The sequence below is a fragment of the Orbicella faveolata genome, unplaced genomic scaffold (genome assembly GCF_042242905.1).
Source record: "Orbicella faveolata isolate gen_17 unplaced genomic scaffold, um_ofav_v1 contig_1, whole genome shotgun sequence".
NCBI lineage: Eukaryota > Metazoa > Cnidaria > Anthozoa > Scleractinia > Merulinidae > Orbicella > Orbicella faveolata.
The window spans coordinates 10205261-10220253 of record NW_028301536.1 but is presented as its reverse complement, the minus strand read 5'-3'; the positions used below and the strand labels follow the sequence as shown (position 1 = coordinate 10220253).

The 14993-nt window shown below is 36.8% G+C and overlaps 1 protein-coding gene and 1 pseudogene across 2 annotated transcripts in view; one reads left to right on the top strand and one right to left on the bottom strand.

Annotated features, from left to right (window-relative positions):
* The window catches only part of LOC110056905 (delta-1-pyrroline-5-carboxylate synthase-like), a 187160-nt gene that overhangs the window by 55123 nt on the left and 117044 nt on the right, over nt 1–14993 (bottom strand). For both annotated transcript variants that reach the window (XM_089288517.1, XM_020763461.2), the window contains 3 exons: nt 10274–10594; nt 1411–1548; nt 128–323 (listed from right to left, as the gene is read on the bottom strand). In XM_089288517.1, coding sequence (XP_089144643.1) covers nt 128–323; nt 1411–1548; nt 10274–10594 — 655 coding nt within the window. The remainder of the gene's footprint in view (nt 1–127; nt 324–1410; nt 1549–10273; nt 10595–14993) is intronic.
* Nucleotides 4235–5557, top strand: LOC149118034 (uncharacterized; annotated as a pseudogene).

Sequence of the window (14993 nt, the reverse complement as noted above, 5' to 3'; positions counted from 1 at the left end):
ATTTTATCATAATAGCCATAACACAATTTCAAACTGGACCAAGTCTTACAAAACTTTAGATACTCTTTTTCAATGGAATCATTTTAAATTACTATATTTAAAATAAAACATAAAACTGATACTTTACCAACATTTGTTGCCATTTCGAGGTCAGCATCTTTATCTACATACACATGGCAAATACCCTCAGCATGTCCAAGCACAGGAATTCCTTTACTCTCTGACTGAATACGCTCAATCATCTCACTGGAACCCCGTGGAATAACTAAGTCCACATACTTATCCAATTGAAGAAGATCATTTACATCTTCTCGAGTACTGACCTATCAAAAGGGTACATAATACAGAAGAACCATAAGCAAAGTATACAAACAACATACATTGGTAATTATGTTTAGGTACCCTCTGCAATGAAAACCCTTAGAAAGTCCTTACCATTATGTTTCACCCAACACAGTCAACACAAAAAGTTCTAACCTCAAGAGGTCCTCAGGACGCAAGTTTCAAACCCGCAAAAGCACCTCCAAGTCACTATTATTCCTGGGTATGCCCCTTAAGTGCATTTGTTCTCAATAAAACTGCTGGTGTACATGGAGCTGATAACATCCAGCCACCAGTGACACAACTTCCTCAAAAATTTGAAGGCAGCTAAGGCTAATGTATCTTCCTCTCTTACTATGATTGATCTGTTTTCTATCTATTTACAACACTATAAACCGGTTAGACATTTAAATTTATAGCAGAGCTCTGGTGGCCCGAAGCCAAGCAGAGCCCCATACTCATATAGGAAGGAAAAGGAAACCCATGAATTGATTTTCTTGTGGTTATCATGGCTAGCAGTATTGCTTGTGGGGTCGTATGCATGACAGTGACGATGACGGAGTTGTACAAGATGGCAGCCCTACTTCAGCCATTAGGGTGAAAGAGATATGCAGCCTTGTCCTCCTTTGATATTGGACATCCATGTTATGGTCAATTGACACTTATCAAAACAAGGTATCCGCTGACCAGTATCACATGACCATGTCGGGGGTTCAAGTTTAGAGCTCATCAAGGTAACAGGTTTTTTGAAGTTGACTACTGACCAAGTGCTGGTTTTCAGTTGGATAGCGGGCTCATGTCAGGTTACCTTGTTGTAAACAGGGCTGGGTTGTTCCACAGCTGGTTAATGCTAACCCAGGATTAAATGTTAACCGAGGTATAAATTTTTCTTGTAGACAAATGTTTTTTACTGCTTTTGTTTTGTGTATTTTGAGATTATTCAAACTCAAAACAGAAGGCCAAACAAAATAGAGAAAACCTCACTGCAAAGTTACAAAACTCAAATCAAAATTCTCGCTTATCCTGGGTTAGCTTAATTATAATTAATAACTTTAGGCTTAGTTTAATCTATATATTAAAGAAACTTACCAAACTAATGGTCTCTGGTGGAACAAACATTGCTAGAGCCTCTTCAACAAGACTATGCAGACACTTGTTACTATAGTAAGCCTCTTTGCCCCCTTTCAGTAATAGTCCATTTGCTGTGCTGATAGCAAGTGCAGCAACCTTATAAAAAACATAGGCACACAAAATGTGCAAGAGTTATTTTTTGTGTGAATTAAAAGCCCCTGGGGGTAGCAGCACTCAGTGGACTCTTCTTAACAGTAATGATAGGGTTAATCCAACAAGTTTGTTTGGTTACGATGTACAGTGAAAAAGAAAACAACTTAAGAATTTGATTTTCCTTAGGAAACGTGATATCGAGCTTTTGATTTTAACAATCCATTAGTGGATTCTGGATAATTTTTCTGACTCATTTTATAACACGAACCAATTTTATTATGACATCATCATGAAATAGCACGGTCTTATTCTGTTGCCAGCAATGATCGTACTTTTTTTTGGTTTTGATATTCCACAAAACCACTTCAAATTAATATCCATTTCAAAACCCATTTAAACAAGAAGACATTATTGAAAGTAAACAGTGTTACCTAACTTGAAACTTGAAACAACCAAACAAATGAAAAACTGTATAAATTTTATAAGATGCCATGAAATCTGCAGAGTTTGGGAAGTTTCCTTGTCACATTACCCTTCCCAATACCTGAGAGCCTTTCTGGTCAAAAAAGTCAGTTACAGAAAAGTTTTGCCAGTCACTTTAAGAGAGTCATAAGTTTACTTCTTTGAACCACGCAAGGAGTCAACGAAAGAGCTACTGTGTTGCCTCAAAGTCTAACCTAATTAATTTGTGGTTTAACTTGCTGCCACAGAGTCTTAGGAATATTTAAGACCAAATGTCACCGAAAACCAAGCAAAATTTGAATTTAGCAGTAGAAGTCGAAAAATCGATTTTTCTCTCTTTTCATCCACAAAAAGCCCAAAGATAGATATGAAACGTGATGTAGTTTTTTGGACCTAGAAGCGCTTTAAATTCAAGAAAATTGAAGAAAACGATTTTTGCCTACACAGTCACCAAAATGGCTGATTGCAAAAGCTTAAAATTACATGTAGTAATCTAAACTTAATTTGCATTCATGTGTAAAGAAGAACCAACACTTATCGATACTTTTTCTTGGAAGACAAAGTATTCAGATATCCAAAACAGGTAGAACTTGATTTGAGTGCCATTTGAGAATAAACACACAATTTTTAAAAAAATCCCTTTCAGTTACTGGGTCGAATTCCTAATTTATGGATAAAATTCAGAGATATTTTTCAACATGTGTCATAAATCCAAATTCCTTGAAACTTCGCCATTGGAGCACTTTTATGTCGTTGTAAAACATGTATTAAAATCAGCTTGGGTTATTCTTCAGGTGCTTTTAGAGGCCTGGCTGAAAAACCCTGATTTTACCTAAAATTTATGAAAAACAAAGGCCAAGGCAGGTGACTTAAAACCATTTGCCCAGAGATGTTTTTTGATTTTCAAACAGGTGGGTGTATAGCTAACCTGTAGAAAGTGTTTTTTATGGCATTTAAAGTTATAGCCCATAGAAAAATATGGTGATATTTTAGTGCTATAATTCATTTGCAATACATTGTAATATTTTGCGTTTCTGTTTGATCTCGTTTAGGGCTCAAACGAAACCTAGATTTATTTTATTTTTCGTTCAGGCATACCATGAAGACCTGAGCTTAATATAGAAACCATTGAAAGATTCTCAAGTAGCAGTTGGGCAACGCGTGAAGCAATCAAATTTTCAGAAAATTCAGCATAACCGGAAGTAGATTTTGAGCTCAATCAGGGGAAAATCATTTTCTGCAAATTTCCTCCAAAAAAGGTGCATTAGCAGAAACTAACTATGGTCTGTCTTTTTCTCTAGCTAGGGCCAATCTATGGACAAAAAATGAGCAAAATCAATTTTTCGACTCATGCCGTTGTTTGGTCCTTATTATGGGCAGTGGCTCTTAAATATCTGATGAAGACAATAATGATGGGAGAGAAACAATTTTAATTTACTCAAAATGCAAATTTTCTTTTTATCGATAAACAAGAACTAATTTAATTATCAAGTAGTCACAGAATACCACTTTCTTATTCTGTTGCCACCTTTGTTGTTAACAATAAAACCATTCAAAATTAATAAACCATGATATCAGTTAATACAACTAAGAAGCGATTCCAGAGAAGCATTGAAGGTGAACAGCGCTAATTGGCCGAGATATGTCCTATGCCAGTGAATGATATGAAGACTGATCTTTATGACGACTGACTAAATTAATTTGCACTTTCATTAAGTGCCACAGAGTCTGCAGCAATATTTGAGCACTTTCTTGGTTTCTTTGTCACAAATTTACAATTTGACACGTTTCAATGCCACTGACGCGGGAGATTATTGGTCTTTCTTTCTCATAGAGACAACTAAAGGAAGAAATAAACAGGCCATTATGGGGAAACAATACGTTTCCCTTCTTTATTTCACCTTGGCATACTCATTATTGTAGTTTGAAAATGGGAGATGATATTTGTTGAACAGACCTGGGGGTAGTTCCAAAAGACATGCAGTCACAGTAGTTTTTTTCGCATGAAAATGGGAGAGGTAGCATTAACTGAAAAATGACTGCCATCCTTGGTCACATCACATGACATCTAACAAACTGCGTCTCTCTGGGGATGGAAACAGAGTGTACAGCTGTTTCGAGAAAGGTTGTCCAATAAAAGCATTAAAGTGTACGCAACAATACCGAAAGGCATTATGGGTTGTGGTAGATCACTGTGTCATTGTCAAGTTCATGAGTTTTCAGTGCGATGGAAGGTAGAACTATGAATATCTGTCTGTGTGTGTTAAAAGAAACAAACAAGAGTAGGTACAACACCTATTCAGTAAAGGGTGTGCCGTTACGTGAAAATGTGTTCACCTTAAAGCAAAACCTCCTCGAGAACTGCACAGGGGAAATCGCTCCTGCGTCAGACACAACATTCCAAATTGGGTACTATGCCAAGGGAAAGAAAAAGTACTCCATATCATCGGAGATCCAGCTTGCTGAGGTGTTATCCTTGGCAAAGCATGGCATCATAACCTTTTGGCTGGACCCACATAAAGGTATTGTTTACAGACACTATAAAACAAGCCATGTTCTGCCGCACTTGCATGCAGGGTTTTTTTAACTCTCGTTATCATTTTCTAAAGTTAGCTAAACCCAACCCCACTACTGCACTGAGTGAAAGTGAAGAAGATGGTGACGAAAGAAGTGAGAGTAGCTATGATGCCTTCTTGTCAAGACTATGAAAAAAAAACACAAGCTTCCAGAATTCAAGTTACAATGCTGGGCACGAATGATGGTGAGGAAAATTTACATTTCCTGCAGATCACCTCCAGTCAGCTTAGGCAAATTTAATTCTCATTATTAGAATACACCATTTTAATTTTGTAACATTGTTAAAATACTAACTTTCAAAGTACAAGTTGAAGAAATGTGACAGCTATTCATAAAAATTTTGGGCAAACCATATGCACACAAAAATAGCATGAACTGCACATGGAGTAACGCACACATTATCATGCACTGAAACAAAGCGCTTGATAATCAGGAAGCAAATATGATATTACATTTCTTTCCTTCTGTATCACTTATCTCTGATTTTCCTGAAAACATTGCTTGATACCTACTGTACTTACTATTTTACGAAATTTGAAGAAATGAACTGCTGCTCATCTTGGAGTTCATTTGTGTGGCAATTAAAATGCAGGTATTGGGGTTGTTTTTTTGTTTCACGTAAACGGAACCCACGACGACAAAGACAACCCTCCGGGTGTCCCATTTTTTACTGGGAAGGTGAGAAGTTCGGTCAAACACACCCAACCATCCAGCAATGAATTCACCGGAAATTCTACGGACATTGAAAAAAAGGTTGGCATCTTAACATTTATCCTACAGACGGATTTTTTTATGTCTGCATGTATTCAGTTTTAACTAATCAGCTAATTTATTTTTGGTTTAGACAGGTATCCGTAGTGCCATCCTTCAGCAGCTGAAGGACCTCAAGAGTTTGAACAATGATGGTGTTCTTGACGAAAATGAGTTTTCCTCACAGAAGGACAAGCTATTGACAGAACTGAGCTCTTTATAATTAAATTGAGCCAAATTCATAATTTACATGAACAGTAACTGTTGTAAAAAAGGTCATTAACTAGTGAGACAACTCAGATAGTGCAGAGCGCAATTGATAGCTCTAGTACAGTAGCCCCATAAGTACTCACCCCTGCTCAGTTCACTTCTGGTTTGTGTCTACCTTGGTAGTCTGCTATGGCTTTTCCCCTTTGCAGTGTGTATGTTTCAAGGTCGAATTTTAATTCAAGGTCCAAAAATTACACACAAATTACTACTGGTGTTTTATGTTGATTTTCGTCCATTTTAAATTCAATAATACGCTGAAGCAGCAAATGCGACAATTTAGCTCTTCACATCAACTTTGTAACTTGATACTTTTGTTTTCCTCGCAAAGGCATGTAATATGAAACCCTTGTTTTCTCCAAAACATACGGAAGATGTCCTTGTTTTTTGGAGATAAATGAAAGAAAGTTAAATATCTGATGTAGTGATGAAGAAACGGAACAGAAACGATGTTGTTTCACTACAAATGCAAATTTTTACCGATGAACAAGAACTAATTTAATTATCAGATTGTCACGAAATACCACTTTCTTTTTCTTTTGCCATCTTTGTTGTTAACAATAAAAAAATTCAAAATTAACACACGATATTGATGGCTGAGAAGCATTTCAATGAAAAGTATTGAAGATAAACAGCACTACTTGGCCAATATGAATGAGTCTCCTCAAAGACTGATTAAATTAATTTGCGCTTTCATCAGGTACCACAGTGTCTGCAGCAATATTTGAGCATTTTCCTGGTTTCTTTTGTTACAAATTTACAATTTGCGGAGTATTAAAGACACTAACTTGGGAATTTTTTGGTATCTCTTACAGACACAATTAAGGCAAGAAATAAACAAGCCGCTAGGAGAAGCAATACATTTGAACCATGACAAGCACACTATTGTAGATTGAAAACAGCAGATGATATTTGTTGAACCGACCTGTGTGTAATTCTAAAAGCTACGCAGCCACAGTAACATTTCACTTTTGCAATAAAAAGGGACAATTGGCGCTACCTGAAAAATAACTGCCGTCCTTGGTCACATGACATGATATATAAAATACTGCATGGAAAGATAGTGTATAACACTAACGATGCTAGGACGCATGCGTCTTACATGTTGAGCTCTACCATAAGGAAAACCACTCAACATTTGTGCGTGATTCCGTATGCAATGTATCCTTCACCTAATATAGAAGCCACGAACGCTAACTAATCTACGCATGTGTTTAGGGCAAATTAGTTTTGTTCTAAGGAGAATGGTACCACAAGGAGAGCAAGGGGTTACCTGAAACAAATATATAGCTTTGCGATGTTCAAAGCTAAGTGACGGCGATGAAATGTGTTTTACGTAGAGTACACATGTACCTTTCCCACCCTACCCCCACTACTTCGTTGCCTCTAGACTAATTAATTAATTGAAATTAATTAATTAAACAAACATTAAAGTTTACACCTTAGTGCCATAGCACCATAGTGCCATAGCGCCTTAGTCCTTAGTGGCAGGCAGCTCCCATAACATCCCAATAGTGTACTCTGCACTAAAAATACTCTGCATGTCAAAGATATTCTCTGCAATTTCTGAGAGGGTTTTTTCCGGGTGGTCAAGTACCGCTTCCATCATTACAAACTCCACGTGCAGGTGCATAAGAAAACTATTTAACGGTTGTCCCAAAGTCTCTGCTTTCACTTCACCAGAATTCAGGCATTTTGATAGGTAGCGAAGAATGGTTTTTGGCAACATGTACAAAGCAGCCGCTACCTCGTCAATGCCGTGTCCTAAAAACTCTTTCATCCATATTGCCTGCCATCTCAAGTCTTCACTGTATGGTCAAGGTATTGTTCTGAGCTTTTATTGAAATTTATTGGATGTTTAAAAAAAGACTACCCCTGGGCATTGTCGCGTACGCTTTTACGCTTTCTTTGGACAACCTTTGTCAAAACAGCTGTATACCCCTAACGATTCTAGAATGCATGCATCTTACATGCTGGGTTCCACCACAAGGAAAAGCACTCAATGTTCTTGTATGATCCTGTATGTATCTTCCACCTAATGTATAGTCAACATGAACAATACCTAATCTGCGCATGCCTTTCGAGCAAATTACTTTTAATTTGTTCTAAAGAGAATAGCACCACAAGGAGAGCAAGGGAGTTTTTGAAACACATGTACAGCTTTGATATTGTCCACGAAATAACGTAAGTGTAACGCATTTTACGTTGTGCACACAGGTACCTAACCCATCCCACCCCACCCTCTTGCTGTAACACAAATTAATTAATTGAAATTAACTAATTAAACAAACATTAAAGTTTACACCTTAGCACACTTTCCACTTAGTAATTTAGTGCCTTAGCAGATGGCAGCCCCCAAAACCACTCCAATAGTGCACTCTCCACTAAAACTGTGGAAACATAGTGTATAACACTAATGATGCTAGAACCCATGCATCTTACATGTTGAGTACTACCATAAGGAAAAGCACTCAACGCTTGTGTGTGATCCCGTATGCAATGGATCCTCCACCTAATATATAGAAGACAAAACCAGCTAACTAACATGTGTTTAAAGCAAACTGGTTTTGTTCTACATTTAAGGATAAAAATAAGTGAAAGAAGTTTTACACAACATTTTGATGACTCCATGTCATCATTTTCAAGTGAAGAGAGAATAAAACTCATTTGATAACTTAATATATACCATGCCAGGTGATAAAACGTAAAGGTGTAAAGGTGTACAGGTAAATGGTGACAAATTTAAATAAATAGTTTTGCCCATATGAAGTCTCATTGTGTGTTTAAGCATGGCCTTAAACAAAGGTTGAAGAATGTGATCGATTTTGCTGCTTAGATCTGATAATTGCCTTTTCACTGCATCAGCTGACTTGGTGAACAGGGTTTTCAGGGTTTTCAGACCTCACTGAGGTGACAAAGTGAGAGATAGTGGAATTGATGAGATGTTCAGGGTACTTGAGGTTAGTAAACGTCATCTTGTGATGATCACATTCAGATTTGAAAGACTCCCATGTGGACGACGGGTGGTACGCACAATATAACATGGTCTTGAGTAGCCATTTCTTGTACCATTTAACGACGAGGCTTTCACACTCTTAAACCTGTGTTCAAAAGTCGCAAAATATGTGAAGACCTCAAGATGTGTGAGCCCAAAGCACCTATAATTAGCCAACAATGCGTTTTGTATAATTATCAATGTGATCTGTGTGATGCAGAGTATGTCAACTACACCAGCTGACACTTATTTCAGCGTATTGACGAACACTGTTATTCAGCAATCAGCAAGCACTTAAAGAACGACCACGGTCTAGAAACCATCCACGACCTTGCCAACAACTTTTCCATTTTGAAGTGTAACAGAAAACTGGACTGTCTGATTTATGAAATGCTATTCATAAGGAAGAGGCCATGCTTAAACACAATCAAACTCTGTATGTGCAAAACTATTTATTTAAATTTGTCACCATTTACCTGTACACCTTTCCACCTTTACGTTTTATCACCTCGCATGGTATATATTAAGTTATCAATTGTATTCTCTCTTCACTTGAAAATGATGACATGGAGTCATCGAAATGTTGTGTAAAACTTCTTTTGCTTATTTTTATCCTTAAATGGTTTTGTTCTAAAGAGAATAGTACCACAAGGAGAGCAAGGGGTTGCCTGAAACAAATGTATAGTTTTGCGATGTTCACACTCAACTGGCGTATATGGAACATGTTTTACGTAGAGTACATATGTACTTTTCCCACCCCCACCACTTCCTTGCCTCTAGCTCTAGACTAATTAATTAATCGAAATTAATTAATTAATTTAAGTTTACAGCGTAGAGCCTTAATGACTTATTACCTTAATTCTTTAGTTCATCAGTGGCTTAGTGGCTTAGTGGCTAAGTAGCTTAGTGGCTTAGTGCCTTAGTGAAGTATTGCCTTAGTGGCTTAGGGCTTAGTGAATTAGCGCCTTAGTGGCTTATTCCATTAGTGGCTTATTACCTTAGTTAATTATTGCCTTAGTGGCTTACTACCTTTGTGAATTAGCAGATAGCAGCCCCCAAAACCATCCCAATAGTGCATTCTGCACTAAAAATGAAAGCACAGAAAAAATGTACCAAACAATTTAAAAGTACATTGACAGGGAAATGTTGAAACTTGTGGCCGCAATCAGTCACAAAGAAAGTATAACCTTCAAAAGTTTTGCCAATGTAATAGCGCTCAGTTCTAGAAACTCTGTTTCTGAAATTTATGTAGATTTTATTTACTTATGTTGAAGGCTATGAGGTATGTGTTTCTCTGTATTTTGCTAAGTGAAAACTATTGCTTGAAAGCTTGATGGAAAACGAATTTAATTATGGTGTTATGCATTGGGCTACATTACATTTTTAACTATAAGCTTTATGTCAGCTCTACAGAAATATTTTCACTACTTTTGTAAGAGCCCAAATTTATCAGTCTAGCCTAGCTGCAGTCTGGAAATGTCGATGTAAATGTAAAATGGTGAATGAAAAAGCCATTTGTCAATTTTGTAATGGGTCTGTCCTGTTATAATCATGAATTTCATCCTAACATTGTCACTTTGGTAAAGATATACATCCATCTCTAAACTTTTATTCCCATGAACTTTTAGACATAACAGTGAAACCTTCTTAGTATACTGATAAGTGCAGAAGTAGTACCTGAACCAGAGCGTCTGGACGGGATTCAAAGATGACTAGTAGCACTCCAATGGGAACAGTTTCTTGTTTAAGTTCTAAACCATCACTTATCTTGGTTCGTTTCAGCACACGACCCAGGATATTGTGCGAAGAATCAGCAATTTGCCTCAATCCCTGTGCAAGGTTTTCCAGTTTAGATGGAGTCAAAAGTAATCTGGCCATCATGGGAGCTGAAAGTCGCCCCTCAAAACGCGCAGTTTCCAGATCTTTAGAGTTGGCATCTAGGATCTGATCTTTGCATTCAATCAGAAGATCTGCCAACTTGTATATGATTTTGCCTCGCTAAAAACAAAGCAGAACCAAACCAAACAATTATAATTTAAGCTTGATGATCCCTATTTTTAATAGTCAAATTGTGATAAGCATGATAAGATTGTACATCTTGCAAAGTTGAAAAGAATTCTGTGGAGGAGGTTCAGAGCAACCTTAAATTTTCAAAAAGTTAAGGTAACAAGTTGCATCTTATCACAATTTGATAGCAAATGGAGGTCACTGAGCTTGTATTTTTAGCTATAAGCACTTACAGCTAAACTTACAGGTGCTGCTTACAGGTTGCACTGTTGCTATGGTAACCTATTAAGTCATAAGGATTACCATTACTGGTTTAACAATGGCTGGGCATTTGTAGAAAATCAATATGGTCTCATCGATTGATTAAGAGTGGTAGTATTAATCCATCAAAGTGTAGCTGTTGGAAAATTGCTGGAATCTGTTGCCAGCCACAGAAACATGTTCTCTCTGGCCTGCTTATTTTGCTGGTGAGGAGGAAATGTGGAAGGAATTGCCCTGTTGAATTTTTGAAAAACCCATTGTGATGATTGTTTGGTCTGTTCGGTAATACACTAATTGAGTGCTAAGTGGTACTGTGTAGACTTGGGAAAATATGATTTCTAAATCTGTTAATTAATTCATAAAATAATACCGAAGGAAACAGACCAGCAGCACGAGACCATTATTTCAGTCAATGTGTTGACTTTGTAATTGTATTTCTCAAGTCATGTGCTACATCAAATGATGCTTCTCATCAAATTTTATTTTGTTAGGAGCCTCAGTCTCCAATCTAACCACAATGTTTCCAATATCTCATGTTCTCTTTTTAGTATGAAATGACCCTCTGTTGCTGTGCCAGTCAACAAACCTCAGTTTACAGAAACCTCAGCTTGTAAGGATTATGTCATATAATACTGACAAAAGTTTAAATGAGGCCTGATACTACTTTAAAATTGACGTTACAATCCTTCAAGATTTTAACATCAATTTCACAGTAGTTTCAGGCTTCATTTGAATTTTTGTCAGTATTGTTGTTTGAAAATGCTACTGAAGGATAATATCCAATGATTACTATGTCATAATTATGAAATAAAATAAATAAATAAATATACATTTATATAGCGCCATTTTCCACTAATTGTCCATGGCGCTTTACAATACTTTAAAATTAAAATCCTAATTCTTTAAAAACCTAAAATCCTAAATCCTAAAAGTTAAAATCCAAAGAATTAAATATGCTATATAATACAATTAGGCTACAAATAAAAAGTAAAAACTACAAATCAAATGCACGCTTAAAAAGATAAGTCTTAAGATTAGCCTTAAAAACTGCCTCTGATGATGAAAGTCTGATCTGGAGGGGTAGTTTATTCCAGAGCCTTGGTGCTGCCATGGAAAAAGCCCTTTCACCATACGTTTTAAGATTTGCTCTAGGCTCATCAAGCAACCTGTTGTTTGAAGATCTTAGTGTCCGACCAGAAATGTTAAATCGCAGTAGATCTTTAATGTAATCAGGGGCCAGTCCATTCAGAGCTTTGTAAGTTAACAACAATATTTTGAAAATAATCCTAAAATGAACTGGCAACCAATGTAAGCTCCTTAGTATTGGTGTGATGTGTTCTTGCCTTCTAGTCAAGGTAACAAGGCGAGCTGCTGAGTTCTGTACAAGCTGAAGTCTATTAATCAGATACTTTGGGAGACCGTACAGTAGGGCGTTACAATAGTCCAAACGCGATGTTATGTAAGCGTGAACAATGGTCTCAGTAGTACTCTGGGATAGGTATCGCCTAATTTTAGCTATACTACGAATGCGGAAAAATGCGCTCTTGCAGGTTATTTTAACGTGTTCTTTGAAATCCAAACATTGATCGAATGCAACTCCTAAATTCCTGGCCTGTTTACTAGACTTGATTACTTCATCACCAACTCGTATATAGTCGAGGGGTGGTCGTGGACGATATTTAGAACTAATAACCAAAAGTTCATGAAAAACTACCACTATGCTATTGACAGTTGTGGATCATGCAAACTTTGATAGTATGCTGGACAAAACTGTTCTGCATCAACATCGTTTGACAAAAAATTAAAGCAAGCAAAGCTATGCTAATCATTTTGTGACTATCTTAAACCTTATTACATTCCACACAAGGAAAATTATCTTCATATGGATCACCCAAGGAAGACTTGAGTTACAAGATATCTAAATTTGATGACTGAATCACAAAAGTACGAAAAGTCATGCGATTTCTAAGAGAAATAGTTGTGTTTTTCATCAACATCCTAGTAGACCAGTGTTGTTGTGCGAAGAAGATCACTGCGTGTTTGTGGATTTTTTGTCATGTATTCGATGAGATGCATGGGGTGCAATAATCCATCCAAACAGCACAATAGTTCTGTGATAGATCAGTGGTTTAGCAAATCAAACATTCAGGTTATGGTGCTACCATTGAAGGGCCACAAGGCAAACAAGGCACACAAGGCTAACAAGGCAACAAGGCAAACCAAACAAAGTCTCATGGCAAGAAAATGCGAGAAAATGGCAAGTTCCTGGTAGATGAACCTAGAAACAGGTCCGGCATGTTTCTGAAAAGCACAAATGGGATTGTCTGAGGTTCTTGGCAGACAATGCTTTGACATAACAGCATTTTGTGCAATTGTGACAAACTAAAGGCTGCCATCTTCAAAGCAGGTGGAAGACCAATCTAGAGGCAAGAAGGGTTCAAAGAAGACCAATGTCTGAAGACAGTATCGCATTTCAGTGGGCAAATAAGTTGTGAAGTCTTTCTCCTGCTTTCTTGTCAAATTGTTGACAAAAAATACATAAGCACATCACAATGTTCCTCACGAAACAACACTTCGAATGGTACTTTTTTTCTCAGAATCACATAATTTTGCATACTTTTGTGATTCAGTTATGAACAGTTGGCTACGCTGTAATGCTAGTCTCCCTTGTGTGATTTATATGAAAATAATTTTCCATGTGTAGAATTAAATAAAGTTTAGAAAATCCCAAAATTATTTGAGTCACTTTGCTTGTTTTAATTTTTTGTTGTAAAATGTCAATCCACAACAGTTTTGTCCAGCATACTATTTATGACCTATATCTACTTTCCCAAGACCTTTCTTGTGAAGTACTTTTAATCAGAAAAACAAAACCAGTTAAAAGCTATCTGAGCTTCCTGCTTTAGTTTAGACGAATAGCTCAACATTATGGACAGACATGCTGCTACTAAACCGTTATCCTTATAATTGCCGTCATCATCACAATTGTCATAACATCATCATCATCATTATTACTATCATTAAAAAACAAAATAATGTTAGGGCCTTTCCTTTTCGTCATGCTTGCTAAATACATGTAAGGAACAGTATTTAATCCAAAACAAAAGCAACAGATAACCATTCGATCCTTTAAAGTGCCACTTACCCCCCAAATTTTTTTCGCTAACATAAATTTCCCTTTTCCATGTTCACAACTGAGGAATAGTCGAGAATGGGATGAGTTGCCTTCTGATGTCATTTCAGAAATAACAATATTTTGTTTCTAAGAAGAATGTGAGCAAACATGCAATAGTGTGTGTCAAAATCTTTGCAGAATGCAAGGAAGATGTGTTGCTGGAGGCTGTAGATATACAGGATGCATAGGATAGAGTTTTCCTCTTATTACAATACCTCTATCTCGATGAAACTCAACCAGAAATGAGAAAAACACCAAATCTGTGTGAAGCTAAAGCCGGGGAGCCATCAAGGATTTCTTCGATCTCGAGTTCGAATATACTGTAAAAACCTAGAGATTTTCATGGCCTGTATATTCTTCTCTATCTCTAGTGGAAAGCTTAACATTGCCAAGGTACTCCATAAGACAAGAATTGGGGATAAGCTGGAAGCCATCTGACTATTCTGAGATCAAATGACTGTGATCCTCTGAGTCCCAGATCAAACAAAATAATGGAAATTATAGGTGAGGAAATGACACGCTAAATTTAATGCATTGCGGTTTTTGTACTTGAAAAAGAGACTTTTCTAAGCGAATAGTAAATGAAACCTATGTCCTACAACAAGGTGATTAAGATTGTTGAGGCTTTGAACTGGTGAACTAGCTATGAATTTGTGGATTTTACTAAAAACACACGCACAACAGAGGTCATAATCCAGCTGTGTTTCTCAATGGCCATTCCGAATACAGAATTGTTTTGTTCTTTGAGCTTCGTCTTTGATTAATGAAATATATCTAAATTACAAACTTTGAATGGATCAAGCATGTATAATATATGAGGAAAGTGAAAGAAACAATTAGGATTCGACTCTATAGCTACCAATGGAGATTGTGGTGCTGAAAGAAGAATGTGCTTGTCAGTCAACCAAAACGCAAACTAATTAGTCGAGAACTCCCAGGTTATTAGCATACATA